Source organism: Pteronotus mesoamericanus, unplaced genomic scaffold (genome assembly GCF_021234165.1).
Source record: "Pteronotus mesoamericanus isolate MK-2021 breed Mesoamerican mustached bat unplaced genomic scaffold, CSHL_Meso_final contig_182, whole genome shotgun sequence".
In the NCBI taxonomy this organism is placed as follows: domain Eukaryota; kingdom Metazoa; phylum Chordata; class Mammalia; order Chiroptera; family Mormoopidae; genus Pteronotus; species Pteronotus mesoamericanus.
This window is the reverse complement of record NW_026555078.1, coordinates 1,967,284-1,981,426: the sequence shown is the minus strand read 5'-3', so window position 1 is coordinate 1,981,426 and position 14,143 is coordinate 1,967,284. Positions and strand designations below refer to the sequence as shown.

The 14,143-nt window shown below is 41.0% G+C and overlaps 1 protein-coding gene across 2 annotated transcripts in view; it reads left to right on the top strand.

Moving 5' to 3' along the window:
* The window catches only part of VRK1 (VRK serine/threonine kinase 1), a 71,509-nt gene that overhangs the window by 22,598 nt on the left and 34,768 nt on the right, over window positions 1–14,143 (top strand). For both annotated transcript variants that reach the window (XM_054567058.1, XM_054567059.1), the window contains exons 2-3: window positions 4,401–4,565; window positions 9,266–9,321. In XM_054567058.1, the coding sequence (XP_054423033.1) occupies window positions 4,406–4,565; window positions 9,266–9,321 (216 nt within the window). In that variant the 5' untranslated portion in view covers window positions 4,401–4,405. The remainder of the gene's footprint in view (window positions 1–4,400; window positions 4,566–9,265; window positions 9,322–14,143) is intronic.

Below are 14,143 nucleotides of genomic sequence, written 5' to 3'. Positions count from 1 at the left end.
TCGTGTTTGAGAGATTCTTCCCTGTCCATCAACAGAAAGATACATAATAGAAATACATATTTTATATTATATATATTTTATAGTTCATATATTTACATTTTATTATTATTTTTTTTCTGTTGGTGGACGTGAGTTTCCAGGGTTTGGCTAGTTTGAATAAAGCTGCTGCTGTCCTTCTTGTGCACGTCTCGGTGGACACGTCTCCATTTCCCTGAGGCAGGCACGGCGAAGAGCAGCGGCGCGGGGTCAGTTAACAGCTGCTGCCGGTCGAGTTTCCGTGTGGCTGACGTGGCGCACAGGGTGCGGAGACCCACTTGCCCACGCCCTGGCCGCGCGCCCTGCTGTCTGGCTTTCGCGGCCTCTGAGGGCCTGCTCGCTCACATGCTGTTTAAGCTCTCTATGTTGTGGTAGAAGAAGGAGGGCTTCTAAAGTCTTTTATGAAGCGAGTGTAATATTGAGATCAAAACATATAGCAGAAAAAACTGCAGACCAGTTTTACTTGGGAATATCCATTTTATTCCTAAATAAAATAATAACAAACAGAATCCAGCAGCATACTCTAAGTAAGAATCATAACCGCTGTTAGGTATGGGTTTTGTTTGTTTGTTTGTTTTTTAAGGAATGGTTATTAATTCAGTTGCCCTGTACAAGTCCGTGGCATATCAGCTATGTTTGTTTAGGTCTTTTATGTTTCTCAACATTTTAAAAGATGTATTATTTGACCAGAGGTTTATTCATTCACTGCTGTAAACCGCCCCCCCCCCCCCCCGCCACACCCTTTGCGCCCAGCAGAAGCCAGCCCTTGAGTGCTGGCTTGGCCTCCATGTCTTTTTCATGAAAAAGCCCCAGGAGGAAGGGAGCTTCATTTAGGTTCGGTCGGTCGGTCGGTCAGTCGGTCGGTCGGTTGGTCCGTCTGTCTGTCCGTCTATCTATCTGTCTTCTCACCCGAAGACATGCTTATTTATTTTTAGAGAGAGGGTGAGGGAGGAAAGAGGGAGAGAAACATCTGTATGAAAGAGAAATATCGATTGGTTGCCTCTCGTAAGTGCCCAGAGTGCAGACCCGCAACCCAGGCATGTGCTGAGACTGGATATTGAACCTGTAGCCTTTCACTTCCTGGGACGATGCTCCAACCAAGTGAGCCACACCAGCCAGCGCCATGGAGGGACATTTAAAAAGAAATAGTTTGTGTTACAGTGGCCTTTCTTAGAGCAAGAGAGTCCATATCAATGACTTACTCACATTTATGTGGAATGGACCAAAATATGAAGGAGGTTTTCACCCAAGCAGAAAGTTAGTTTCAAGTAATAATTGATAAAACTATTTTTCTTCCTCTTTTTTCTTTTTGTTTGTAAAGAAGCTGATAGTCTAGGACCTACATTGAACAACTGTATATGAACTTTGTGCTGAGTTTACTTAAGTTGGTATGATACAGGTTTCTTGAACACTGGATCTCTTGAGGAAAAGAAGAAAAACTGGATAATCATGTGGAAAAAGCTGGATTCCCACTTTATAGCTTACACCATTATAAATGTAGAGAGCAAAATTTTACCAGTAAAATATGAAACCGTAAAACAACTAAGAGAAAATGTGGGAGATAATTGAAAAAAGTAATTTGACTGGGTGAGGTCTAAGGATGATGTAAAATCCAAGAGCTCAGATAAACAGTAGCAAAAGACAGGTTAATTGGGAAGACTATTTGCAATACGAAAAGCTAAATTCTTTAATATAATATATAAGTGCCTCTAAAAAGCAAAAGGGTATCAGTAGTTCATAGGAAGTGAAATCCAGATTTTACTAAGGGAGTCCTTTCCTTTCGCGCGCGTGTGCGTGTGCGTGTGTGCGCGCGTGCGTGTGTGTGTGTGTGTGTGTGAGAGAGAGAGAGAGAGAGAGAGAGACAGACAGACAGACAGACAGACAGAGACAGAGAGAGGGAGGGAGGGATTGGACAGGTTCATGGAATATGAAAAGATTTCTAGTTGTGATTCTTTCATTATTGTTAATGATAGGAACAGTAATTTTTTAATGTTTGAAACCATAAACTAACAATACGGAAAACTTATGAAGTAGATATAGACAGCGAATTCCAAGGTACTTTCATAAATAGAACTTTGCCAGCCATGTGCTCCATTCTAATCACAACTTTGTTACTCTTTCCCCGTGTAACTTCTATCTTTTATGGTAGTCATTTCCCTTTCTTTATAGTTTTATACTCAAATATGCATCCCTAAACACTAGCTTCGATTTGCCTGATTTAGTTTTGTTTTACGTATGTTGTTTTTAAGTCTTTTTAAATCTAGTTGTTTTTTTTTTCTCCCCATCTCTTCTTTTTTCCCTTGGTTGAAGAAATGGGATTTTCTGTACGGTAGGGTTTCCCACAGTTTGGGTGGTGCTGATTGCTTTCCTGTCTTACAGTTTATCATATTCTTCTGTTCTCTTAGAGCTGTGAATTGATAGCCTTGATCAGATTCAGGGTCTGTTTATTTTTTATTTCTTTTTATCAAGATTACTTCATGGGTAGTGGTTCATTCTTTTGTCAGGAGGCATGTAATGCCTGGACACCTCTTACATTTCGATGTTAGTAGTTCTTAAGTCTCAATGTCTGGATTTATTAATTCATCAGGAGGGAGAAATGGTATTAACCCAACCGTTCTTAGTCATTTATTAGCTGAAATTTTTCTATAAGGAGAAATTTTTCTTCATCTTCTATTGGTTACCCAGTGGTACAATTTATATTAGCAGGAAAGAGTAAATGTTTGTTCCTGTCCTTTATTTACCACTTTACAAAATTGAGTGGTTTTTCTGTTACTCTCTAGAGGTGACCGTTTAGGATTTCTTACTGTTACACACTCTTGGACTTACCCATTGTATGCCTTAATCCATTGTGGTTGTTATCTTTATTGACACAAATAGGCCCATCTTTGGTCAGTGGGAACATCTTTCAAGCTGGCTTCTTAGCCATACTTGACATAACTGTGGTAGTTTTTGATAGCTTCCTTGACATCTACGAACAACAGGTGTTGCAAGTCTGTCTTGTGCATTTGCAGCTCCAAACCTGGAATCAACCATTTATTCACCTGGTTTCTTTCGACAAGAAATGGTATTTCAAGAATACAGTTTGTATACTAGGGATGCTAATTGCTTCTGGGTTGGTTATTGTTTCAAAGCGTTTTTGTGAATGGGGTTAGGAAATAAAAAGGTGTGTGTGTATGATTTTTGTAAAAGATAAGATGCCATTGGAATTAAGAATATTTTTAAATATACAACATTTTTAACCTTAATTCTTCTGTCTTTCATCTGAATTCTCTTTCTTCCATATTTGAATCCTGATTTTTAAGGATGCAGGGATATGATAGAATTATAACATCACGAAATTACTCATTTGCATTATTCCACATTTGTGCATGCAATAGCCTTAGTTAACAAAACCAAGTATCACCACAATATAATTACTGGATAATTACTTTTTTGCATATGCTCTCTGATTTCACGCAGTTGTACTATATCTGCATTGTCAGAACATATACCCATTATGTATTCTATTCTTTCCTTTATTGCCTTTTGAGTCTCAGGTTCTATGAGTAAATATCTGTTTACTGCTCAATAGCAGGTCTTATGTTAGTCATTTTGGGTATCTGAGGCTTGTTCTCTAGTAGATTCTCACTCCCTTTTTCCATGTTGATAACACTTTGAAGTCTTTATACTTGAAATTTAACTGAGTATAAAATCTTCAGTTTATGTTTCTTATCCTCAAGTCTTAAAAAACATTACATTTTTTTTTCTGGCATAAAGTGTTGCTGTCAAAGTGATGACAATCTGATTTTATTTTCCCTATAAAATATCATTTTTTTGGCGCGGGTGCTCAAAGAATATTTTCTTTTACTATTAAGTTTTGTTTCTTAGTGTTGGTTATCCTGGGTTGATTGTTCTTATATATGTTGTGTGACCTTTCATTTTGATCTTCACGTTATTTTTAAGTTCAGAAGAATTGTTCCTTTTCCTTTCCTGTTAATTGTCATGTGTTTTTAATCTGTGTACTGTGCTCTTACCATGTTGGTATTGACCTTTATAAGTTCACTGCGTTAAAATAAAGTGTGCATTCTAACTGGATGCACCTTTCCCCCCTCAACTTCATAAAGCATTTTTTTTTGTTTTTAAGTGGCACTTAAAACTAAACATTTTCTTGAAAGTAATTGTGTAGGTCATTTTACTTATTGTTTTCTCTCCAAAATTAAGAGATAGTCAAATGGGATTATAAATTAGAACAGATGTCCTTTGAGTTTTAGAATTAGTAGGAATTTAAACAGCATTTGTATTGCATGGAAGCCTTCCTTAGTGGAAAATGTTTTTGAACATTTCTAGGATTATAATTCTGCATGTTGCTTTGTTTTATACTTTAGTGACAATGCCTCGTGTTAAAGCATCTCAAGCTGGAAGACAGGGCCCTGCAAAGAGACACCTTGCAGAACACTTTGCAGCTGGGGAGGTGATCACCGACATGTCCAAAAAGGCATGGAAGCTCGGACTGCCCATTGGCCAAGGCGGCTTTGGCTGTATATATCTTGGTGGGTGTGTGGCTACTTCTGATGAGTTGTCAAGCCAAGGTTTATATGCTTTCTTATCAAAATGGTTTCTCAGTTATGAGCTTTTACAGGATGTTCCTAATCTACAGTTAATTTAATATTATATGATTAAGCAAAAAGGCATCTCTGACATAGGAGTGGAAAAGAAGATGGTTGATTCAGTCACAATAGAAAAAGAGGGTACAGTATTTGTAATAGTGTCATTAGTGAGCACTGCGGTCTTCGCTTTTTAAGGTGTTACACACAATCTAAATTTTCTTGTGACCCAAAGAAAATGATGTAGATTTTTTTCCCCTGACCTCTACCCAGTTAGGATTTATTTCCTCTGTTTTGGCTTATTTTGGCAATTTTCAGATCTTTAACAGCCATAGATTTTTATTCATTCTATGCAACCCTAATAGTCATTATCTTGGAATTAGGAGAATCATCTAGGAACTTGCATTAGGCCTGACTTAATGTACCGTTAGCATTGTTTACCTTGAAATTTTGTGGGACCTGTTGTGGAACCCTGAGATTCTGTAGGTTAACTAAATTGTTGATTTAAAAAATATTTTACCTGATTACTTCTAAAACTGCCTCATCAAGAACATTATAGTGATACAAGGCATGTCATGTTTGCTTTTCTCTAACTTTTCTGTTTTTACTTCACTTTTAATCTTGATTCGGTTAATCCATCACTTAATTATTTAGTTTCAGCCTGGAGGTTTATAAAATTTTATTTTTAGTAGCGGAATCCCTTTTCTCTTTGAAGCAATATCTTTCTCAGACTGCTGATACTGTAGTATAGATTAGTATCTTGGGGAAACCTGCTTGAACTGCAGATTTGCAGGTCCCACCCCAGGTCTGCCAGTCAGACACCGTAGAGGAGCCACGCGGGCACGAGTCTGAGACCCCCGCCATGGGTGAGGGAGCAGCTGCCCTTGCTCAGCCTCCTCCGGGTCCAGCGGGCTGCAGTGGGTTAGCCAGTCTGTGGGGTGTGTTCACCAAAAGATTACAAAAAAAAAGTAATGTTTTTTAAGACTTGAGGGTAAGAAACAAACATCTTAAAAACCACCGCTTTACTCTGTTTTATAAATGTGATTCCTCCAGGTCAGTAGGAGATAGGTGTTGATTCTTCAGTTTTGTTCAGAGTGAAACCCAGTGAGCTAGGCTGCCTTTGACTTCAGGTGAGGTTCTCATAAACCATGAAAGGTCGGTAGTTTTATTAGCCAGGTCTGTATTTTTTGACCTTAAAATTTAGAGATGGTAGATTATATAAACTGTCTCTCTGCAGAATGTGTGGATTATAGCACATCCCATGGTAGGGAACTTGTCTTTAAACAAGCAGGTTCTTAATTTTGTATTAGTTACTTTGCTTTTGTGTCCTTTGGCAAATGCGGAACTTGTTTTGCGTGAGCGCTAGCTGCTTTATTTGTCTGTGATAAAGCTTCGCTCGTGTAGAAGTGGATCGATGGCTCTGGAGAAGGAGCTGCCGTGTGCTGCCTCCGCTTCTCCCTCGGCGACTGCCGTAGTCAGGCTCAGCAGCAGCTTCTGCTCATGAGTTCAGCAGGTTGCTGTGGGACTTTTCTTTGGATATTTTTTGCAGCACTTGCTGCTGTTTATCTTTCACACTCATAAACATCGCTTCCTTTGCTTCAGGACAGCATGCCTTCCCCTCTGGTTTGCCGTCTGCTCTCTGGGTGCGCGGCGTCGCCCTTGCGGGCGCTCTGTGCTCCCCAGCATTCCCCGTTTGGCTTCCTTTTTATTCTGCACATTCCCTCCGAGTGACCCCTCCCAGGTGCGTGGCTTCCCTGTACTGTTTCCGAATCGGCGTCTGACCTTGCCAGTCCTCTTCTCAAAGCCTTTTGTCTGTGGCCTAGGACTTGCTCTCCTCGGCGTAGGCCCCTGGGGCCTGCGAGGATCTCCACGCAGTGTCCCACAGGCGTGCCTGAAACTTACACCATCCTCTTTCCTCTTCTGCATGTGGCTGGGAGAGGATCACCTGAATGAATGACTGCCCCCCGCGACCCCCCAAACCAGACCCCGGGAAGGCATTCTCCAGTGTTCCTTCATGAACACCACAGCCTCTCACCTGGTTCTGTCGCTTTTACTGAGTGACGACTCGGATCCATTCATTTCTCTCCCTCTTTGCTGCCACTCCCTCATTAGTGCAGGTCATTTTCATGTCTTTTCTAGATTCTCACTGTAGCAGTGGATCTTCTCTGCTCAGCCTTGTCCCCTTGCATCCAGTTGTTCACGTGACCTAGACTGCTCATCAGATCGTCTGACTTCCCAGTTGAATGTCTTGAATGTCTCCCTGGTTTCCTTCAGAGTAAGTGCCAAAGGTTTGAGAATGGCACACAAGACCTTTCACGTAGCCTGGTTCCTATGGAACTTTATCTCCATCCCTTTTTTCTCCTCAAAATCTTTGCTCTGATTATAATGCTGCCTTTTGCCTCTTGATCTTTGCATGTGATGCTTCTTTCACTTTGACTTTCCAGAGCTGAGCCAGGGCAGGCACTGTCTCTTTATGGTGCCCCTGCGTTAATCCTGTCGTGGTTCTGTCCGCACTGTGCTGGAATTACTTTTCTATCTTCCGGAATAAACATGTGCTTCTTGACGACGGGACAGCTCTTCGCATGGTGTTCCTAGTGCCTGGCATATTTTGCAGTACCTATTGTTAGAGTGAATTATTGAATTTCTTTTCCTCCTTTCCTCATTTAATTGTACAGTATTACTAGTATACTATCCTTAATTTAATATTTTGTACACTAAATGCTTATTTAAAAAATCTGACCATATTTTATTACTAATTCAGTATCTAATTGATGTTCCCTGGCTGTTTCTTCTTCCCGTTAGCCAGTTTTACGACTTGGTGTTTCTTTTTTCAATGGAAGTTTTCTAGTTGCTTCCCAGCTGATTGGTGGTTTCTTGATTTCCTTTGCCTGTCCGTCCTAACCTCTTAGAGAATGCCTTAGGGTTCAGTCCTAGGATTTCTTCTTTTCTGTCTGCATGCATTTCCTAGGGGATCTCCTCCACTTTCATAGGTTGGTGACTCATTTATTTCTAACTTGCCATCACTCTTCTGAACTCAAGACTTATACATACACAGGGTGGAGAAAAGTAGGTTCACAATCGTGAGGATGTGAAACAGTTTATTCTTTTATTATTATTTATTATTGTATTATTTTCTATACAAACAACTGTAAACCTGCTTTTGCCCCATCTTGGACGTCCACTGCCTGTTTAATATCTGAACTTGGATATTTAATAAGCATCTCAAATTTTAGAAATCTCCAAAGCACCAGCACCTCCTGTGGTTTTCTCCATCCTTGGAAGTAGTAATTTCCTCTTTCCGTTTGCTCAGGCCAAAAACCTGGAGTCACCCTTACCTCCTTTCCCTCACTTAACCTCTATAACCAAGTCATCAACAAATACCTTTGGCTCTTTTTTTAAAATATGCTCACAGTCTGAGCATTTGTCACTGCCTCGTCTCCTGCCACTCTGGCTTAGGTCTCCCCATGTCGCACCCAGACATTCTCCATCTACGCTCCATTCTCCACAGAGCAGCCCCAACCCTTCCTTAAAAGGCAGAGTCTGATCTTGCTAGTCCCTTTTTCAAAACCCTCCGGTGGCCGCATCTCCTTCATAGAATGGTAGTTTTATGTGACCCCTCAAGCGCATTGTGCTTGTTCCCTGCTGCTCTTCTGGTCTGTGCCCTGTCACTTTCCACTCACTGCTGCTTCTCCGGCCACTTCGTCTCTTTGCCTTCCTCAGACACGTCAGAGGCTCCCACGTCAGCCAGGGCCCAGGTGCTGGTCGGCCTGGAATGATTGTCACCCAGCCATTTATGTGGCTCATTCCCACCCTGCGCTCAGGCTACCGCTCCAGTGACACCCTGGCGGCAAGGTTTCTCTTACCGCCTTGCAACACTGCCTACCTTCCTTTCCTGCTCAGTTTTTCCTTTGTAGCACTTACCACCATTAAACATAGTTTATATTTCAATTGTTGTCTGTGTCCTACCACTGAAGTGTTAGTTTCGTAAGAATAGGAATTACTTTTTCTTGTTCACTGCTAAATCGGTTTCTTAGAAATTTGCGTATAGTAGGTACTTGGTAAACATATTTGTTTAATGAATATAGGCAACCTTACATTCCTAACTCAGTGTTCTAGGGCAACTGTGCTCCTTTATTTGCATGAAATAAAATGACAGCCACGTTAACATTATTCTGGCTGACAGTTGAGAGTTTTAGTGCCAACATCCTGAATCTAGATGAGTTTTTCCCCCCAAACTAGTGTTTTTGGAACTTTAATTCCCTCTTTTCTTACTCCTGAAAATGATTCCCAGTTTATTCAGTGTAAGCAATTGTGTCAGTTGTTCTCTTGGTAATTAAAAACATGCGTTAGTATATCAAAGGCCATGCATACTTTTGAGTTAATGGTTTACTAAATTGATGATCATATTGGAGACACCAGCCATTATGAGATGCATTCCAGTTCCAGACATGTTAAAACATGAAAAAAAGTCTTAAAATTGATAACATACTGTAATGATATCCTGAAATACATATTTGGGAACTGAAATTTATTCTGTCAAGGGGTTATAGATTTATAGACCTAAACATTAACAAAGTATTAATAACAGGCTATTTATAATGATGCTACTTCTTGTTCTGATATTATGTCATTTTTTTTCCAAACAGCTGATAAAAATTCTTCGAAATCGGTGGGCAGTGATGCACCCTATGTTGTAAAAGTGGTAAGAAAATATTTTGTTGTTGTTATTGATTGAGTGTAGTCCCCCCCAACTTTTTAAATCCTCATCAGAGGATATGGCTATTGATGTTAGAGACAGAGGAAGGGATGGGGGAAGGTAGGCGGGAGAGAGAGACGGAGAGACAGAGTCAGAGAGTCAGAGGAGTAGCAATCAGTTGCCTCCCATACGTGCCCTGACTGGGGATTGAACCCGCAGCCTTTTGGTGCATGAGACGATACTCCAACCAACTGAGCCACCTGGCCAGAGCCTCCAGCCCCCACTTTTTTTTTTTTTAAATAACAAGGTTGTTTTGCTTTTCATAATTGAGTAGTAAGAGAGGTATTCTGGATACAAACCCTTTTTCAGATATATGTGTTGTAAATTTTCATCCAGTCTGTAGTTTGGTCATTTATTTTTTTAATGCTTTTTCTGCATCTGTTGAGATGGATCATAGAATTTTTCTTCTTTATTCTGTTAATGTGGCAATTATATTGATTGATATTTGAGTGTTGAACTAACTCTGTATTCTTAACATACACTCCATTTAGTTATGGTGTATTGTGCTTTTTACATAATGATGGAATTGACTTGCTAATAGTTTAAGGATTTTTATGTCTTTGTTCATGAGGGATACTGGCCTGTAATTTTTTTTTGATCCTTTTTTTTTTTTTACAGTTCGAGTTTTTATTTTTTCACTATTTTTTAAAATATATTTTATTGGTTATACAGTTATAGTTGTCCCAGTTTTTCCCCCTTTGCCCCCCTCAGCCAGGTACCCCCATTCCCTCCAGCAATCTCCCCACTGCCTTAGTTCATGTCCATGGATCATGCATATAAGTTCTTTGGCTTCTCCATTTTCTATGCTGTTCTTAACAGCTCCCTGTCTATTTTGTACCTACTAATTATACTTAATCCCTGCACCTTCTCCCCCATTCTCCCCCTTCCCCCTCCCAACTGATAACCCTCCAAATGTTCTGTATATCTCTGATTCTGTTCCTGTTTTGGTTGTTTGCTGAGTTTGTTTTTTTTAAGATTCAATTGTTGATACTTGTGAATTTGTTGCCATTTTAATATTCATGGTTGTGATCTCCTTTTTTTCCTTAAAGAAGTTCCTTTAACATTTCATGTAATAATGGCTTGGTGATGATGAACTCCTTTAGCGTTACCTTGTCTGGGAAGCACTTTATCTGCCCTTCCATTCTGAATGATAGCTTTGCTGGATAGAGTAATCTAGGTTGTAGGTCCTTGCTTTTCATCACCTTGAATACTTGTTACCAATCCCTTCTTGCCTGCAAAGTTTCTTTTGAGAAATCAGCCAACAGGCTTAAGGGAGCTCCTTGTAGGTAACTCTCTGCTTTTCTCTTGCTGCTTTGAAGATTCTCTCTTTATCTTTAACTTTTGGCATTTTAATTATGATGTGTCTCTGTGTGGGCCGCTTTGTGTCCAACTTGTTTGGGATTCTCTGCGCTTCCTGGACGTGTGTGTCTATTTTCTTTGCCAAATTAGGGAAGTTTTCTTTCATTATTTTTTCAAATAAGTTTTCAATTTCTTGCTCTTCTTTTTCTCTTCCTGGCATCCCTGTGATTTGGATGCTGGTACATTTGGAAATGCCCCAGAGGCACCGTATACTATCCTCATTTTTTGAATTCTTTTTCTTCTTGCTCTTCTGGTTGAATGGTTATTTCTTATGTTCCAAATTGTTGATTTGAATCCCAGCTTCATCATCCTTATGTTGGTTCCCTGTCTCTTTTTTTTTATTTCACTTGGTGTAACCTTAATTTCACTTGGTGTAACCTTAATTTCTTCCTGGGTCTTTTTTATTTTGTTCTGTACTCAATAAGTTCTTTGAGCATCCTAGTCACAGTGTTTTGAAGTCTGCATTTGATAGGTTGATTATTTCTGTTTCATTTAGTTCTTTTTTTGGGGCTTTGTTCTGTTCTTTCATTTGGGCCATATTTCTTTGTCTCCTCAGTTTGGCACTTCCCTGTGTTTGTTTCTGCGTATTAAATAGAGTTGCTTTGATTCTCTGTCTTAGTAGCCTGGCCTGTTGTAGAAAAGGCACCTGTAAATTGTATGGGGTGGAGCCTCAGGTCATATCCAGACCGGGGAAACTCTTTTACCGCTTGGTGGCTCTGAGTAGGGGGAGCTCTTGGAGAGGGGACAGTGCTGCTGCCTGACTTCCGGAAGTTTGCCCAGCACTTGCCCCGTTCACTGGTGCCTTTCCAGCTGTTGCCCTGGTACTGAATCCCAGAGCGGGTGTGTCCCTGAACATTTTAAGTCTGTGCAGGCTCTTTAAGCAGCGTCCTCTGAAAATCTGACAGTGTCTTCTGCTGTGCCAACCCTCACTGGTTTTTTACAGCCAGAAGTTATGGAGATTGATCTTCCTGGCACTGGAACCCTGGGCTGTACAGCCTGGCCTGGGGCTGGGATTGCTCGCTCCCAAGGTATCCCTCGTTCCCAGGGTATCCCTCCTGATTTTTATCCACCACACGTGAACGTGGGACCACCATTTCTGCTGCGGCCGCCTCTTAGTGCCACACTGCATCTCCGTGCCTCCTCGCCTGTCTCTGCCCGTCCTACCCATGTGGACGATTGCGGCCTCTTTAAACCTTTCGTTGTCAGACTTCCATACGGCTCGATTTTCTGACAAATCTGGGTCATACTTGTTTTGAGGTCTAGTTGTAATTCTTTCTGTGGTTGTGCGAGGAGGTGAAGTTTGGGCCTGTGCCTCCATCTTGACTGGAAGTCCCTGATTGTTCTAAATAAAAAAATTTCACATCTCTTTATTCGGTTTTGGTGTCAGTCATTGGAACGCTGTATTCGCCTCCCTGTTTTCTCCCTGCTAGGACTCCATTCTCTCCCTTTTTGCCACTGTGCCTCCGTGACGACCGTTGGGGCTGTTGTGGGCGCACTTGTTTCCTAGTCGTTACGGGTGGCTATTCTGTGCTGCCTGTTCTGTCTGTCTGAGAATGGTAGTTTCCTGCATTTGTCCCATTTTTGTATTTGTTTACTGCGGGAGGGGTAGTTGGCCCCAGTCACTTTGTCCTGTCCAGAAACGGCAGGGAAGTGGGTGACTCGGAAGTGTGCCATCGGTGTGTTTCCCCTCCATTTCACTTCTCTTCCTGCCTTTTCATTTGGGACTTGTCTTCCTTCCCACTTGTAGAGCAGTAGTCCTTTGGAAATAATCAGTTTGTTGTTATATCAGAGGAATGGAAGTTCTTACTGTTAAATTGGGTCATTTGCATGGAATTGCAGAATGTTATCTTCAGTTTGTCTTTGATACATCTAATTAAAATATTAAAATCCATGGGTAAGGTTAGTTTTTTTTTAAGGATTTTATTTATTTATTTTTAGACAGAGGGACAGGGAGGGAGAAAGAGAGGGAGAGAAGCATCAGTGTGTGGTTGCCTCTTGCACACCCTCTGCTGGGGACCCGGCCCACAGCCCTGGGATTCCCCAGCTCTGACTGGGAATCGCACCGTTGACCCTTCGGTTTGCAGGCTGGCACTCAGTCCACTGCGCCGCACCAGCCAGGGCAAGGTTAGTTTCTTCTTAGGATCTTTAAAAAGTTTCCATTGTGAGAAGAAAGATGATCCTCATATGACTTCTCATAATCTTAGGTTCAACAAATATGGCTGCTCTGACTGCTTTGCAGCTGGTCAGTCTGCACAGTCATGTCCAGGCTGCGAAGGGAGGTGGGACTGGTGTGGAACCCAGTCCGTTTCCTTCTCTGTAACCTCGGCTTCTTTAAATTGTGTTTTATTTTAGATTTATGATCTTCTTCTCTATTTTGGGTAGTTGTAAGTATTTCAGTGTGTTTCAGTGTAACTTCACTTGTACTACCTTTTTTACTTCACAGTTATGAAATACATGTAGTAACAAGCATTTCCTAACTGCTTAAGTTAGCAAATTATCTTAATTTCTAGGTTTAAAGCCATTTGTTATCAAACCTGGTTCAGTGCTCTGCGTCTCCTGTCTCCTAATTTAGTTCTGTTTCCTTTAGCCTCTGTTACTCTTCTTTGTAATTAGGACAGTGATAAATATTCAGTTGATTTCTCTTTTGCATTTAATATTTCAGTAACGTTTTCAATGTCGTCGTTCGTCTGTGATCCTGGAAGAATGCCATGAACAAAACAGTATTATTCCCTTTCTCTTTCCTCTCCCAGGGAGAATTTAGTAACTGCAGTTTGCTTGTTTCTTCCCTGATACCTCTCTTTCCTGAACTCCTTTTAACTCCTGCAGCACTCATTCTATTTTCATTTATTTTACAATTTCACATGCTAATATCCTTCTCATGCCACTAATTGTTTTTAATTTATCTTCCTAACTAGATTTTAAATGCTTTCATGGTAAGGACTGTGTTTTACACTCTGTTTTCTGTCAGCTGTCCTCACCTGCCTGTTTGGTCCTGTTGGGTGACGGATGCTCTAACTCCTCTGTGCTGCCCACTCGCGTGCCTGGCCCGTGCCCATGGCGCAGGCCCACGGGTGGGCGGCCGTCGCTGGGGCCGCGCGCGCTGGCTCTCTGCCCCTGCTGCTCTGCAGTTCTTCTGTTCTCAGGGCTGTATAATGTTAGAAGGTGGAATGGCTCATCACATATAAATGCGCAAAATGCGTATCAGGTCTTTTTAGTATTCAAATCTGAACTACTTATGACGTTTGCCATATAAAACATTAAGAGCTGTTAATAAAATCATGTTTTAAAAGAATACATACTGCTCTGGGGAAGTTTCATAATTACTAAACGAAAGGCAAGATACAAAACTATGGTATAGAGGAAGTTTTATACAATAGCTATGTATGTGAGGAAAATATACCAAAATATT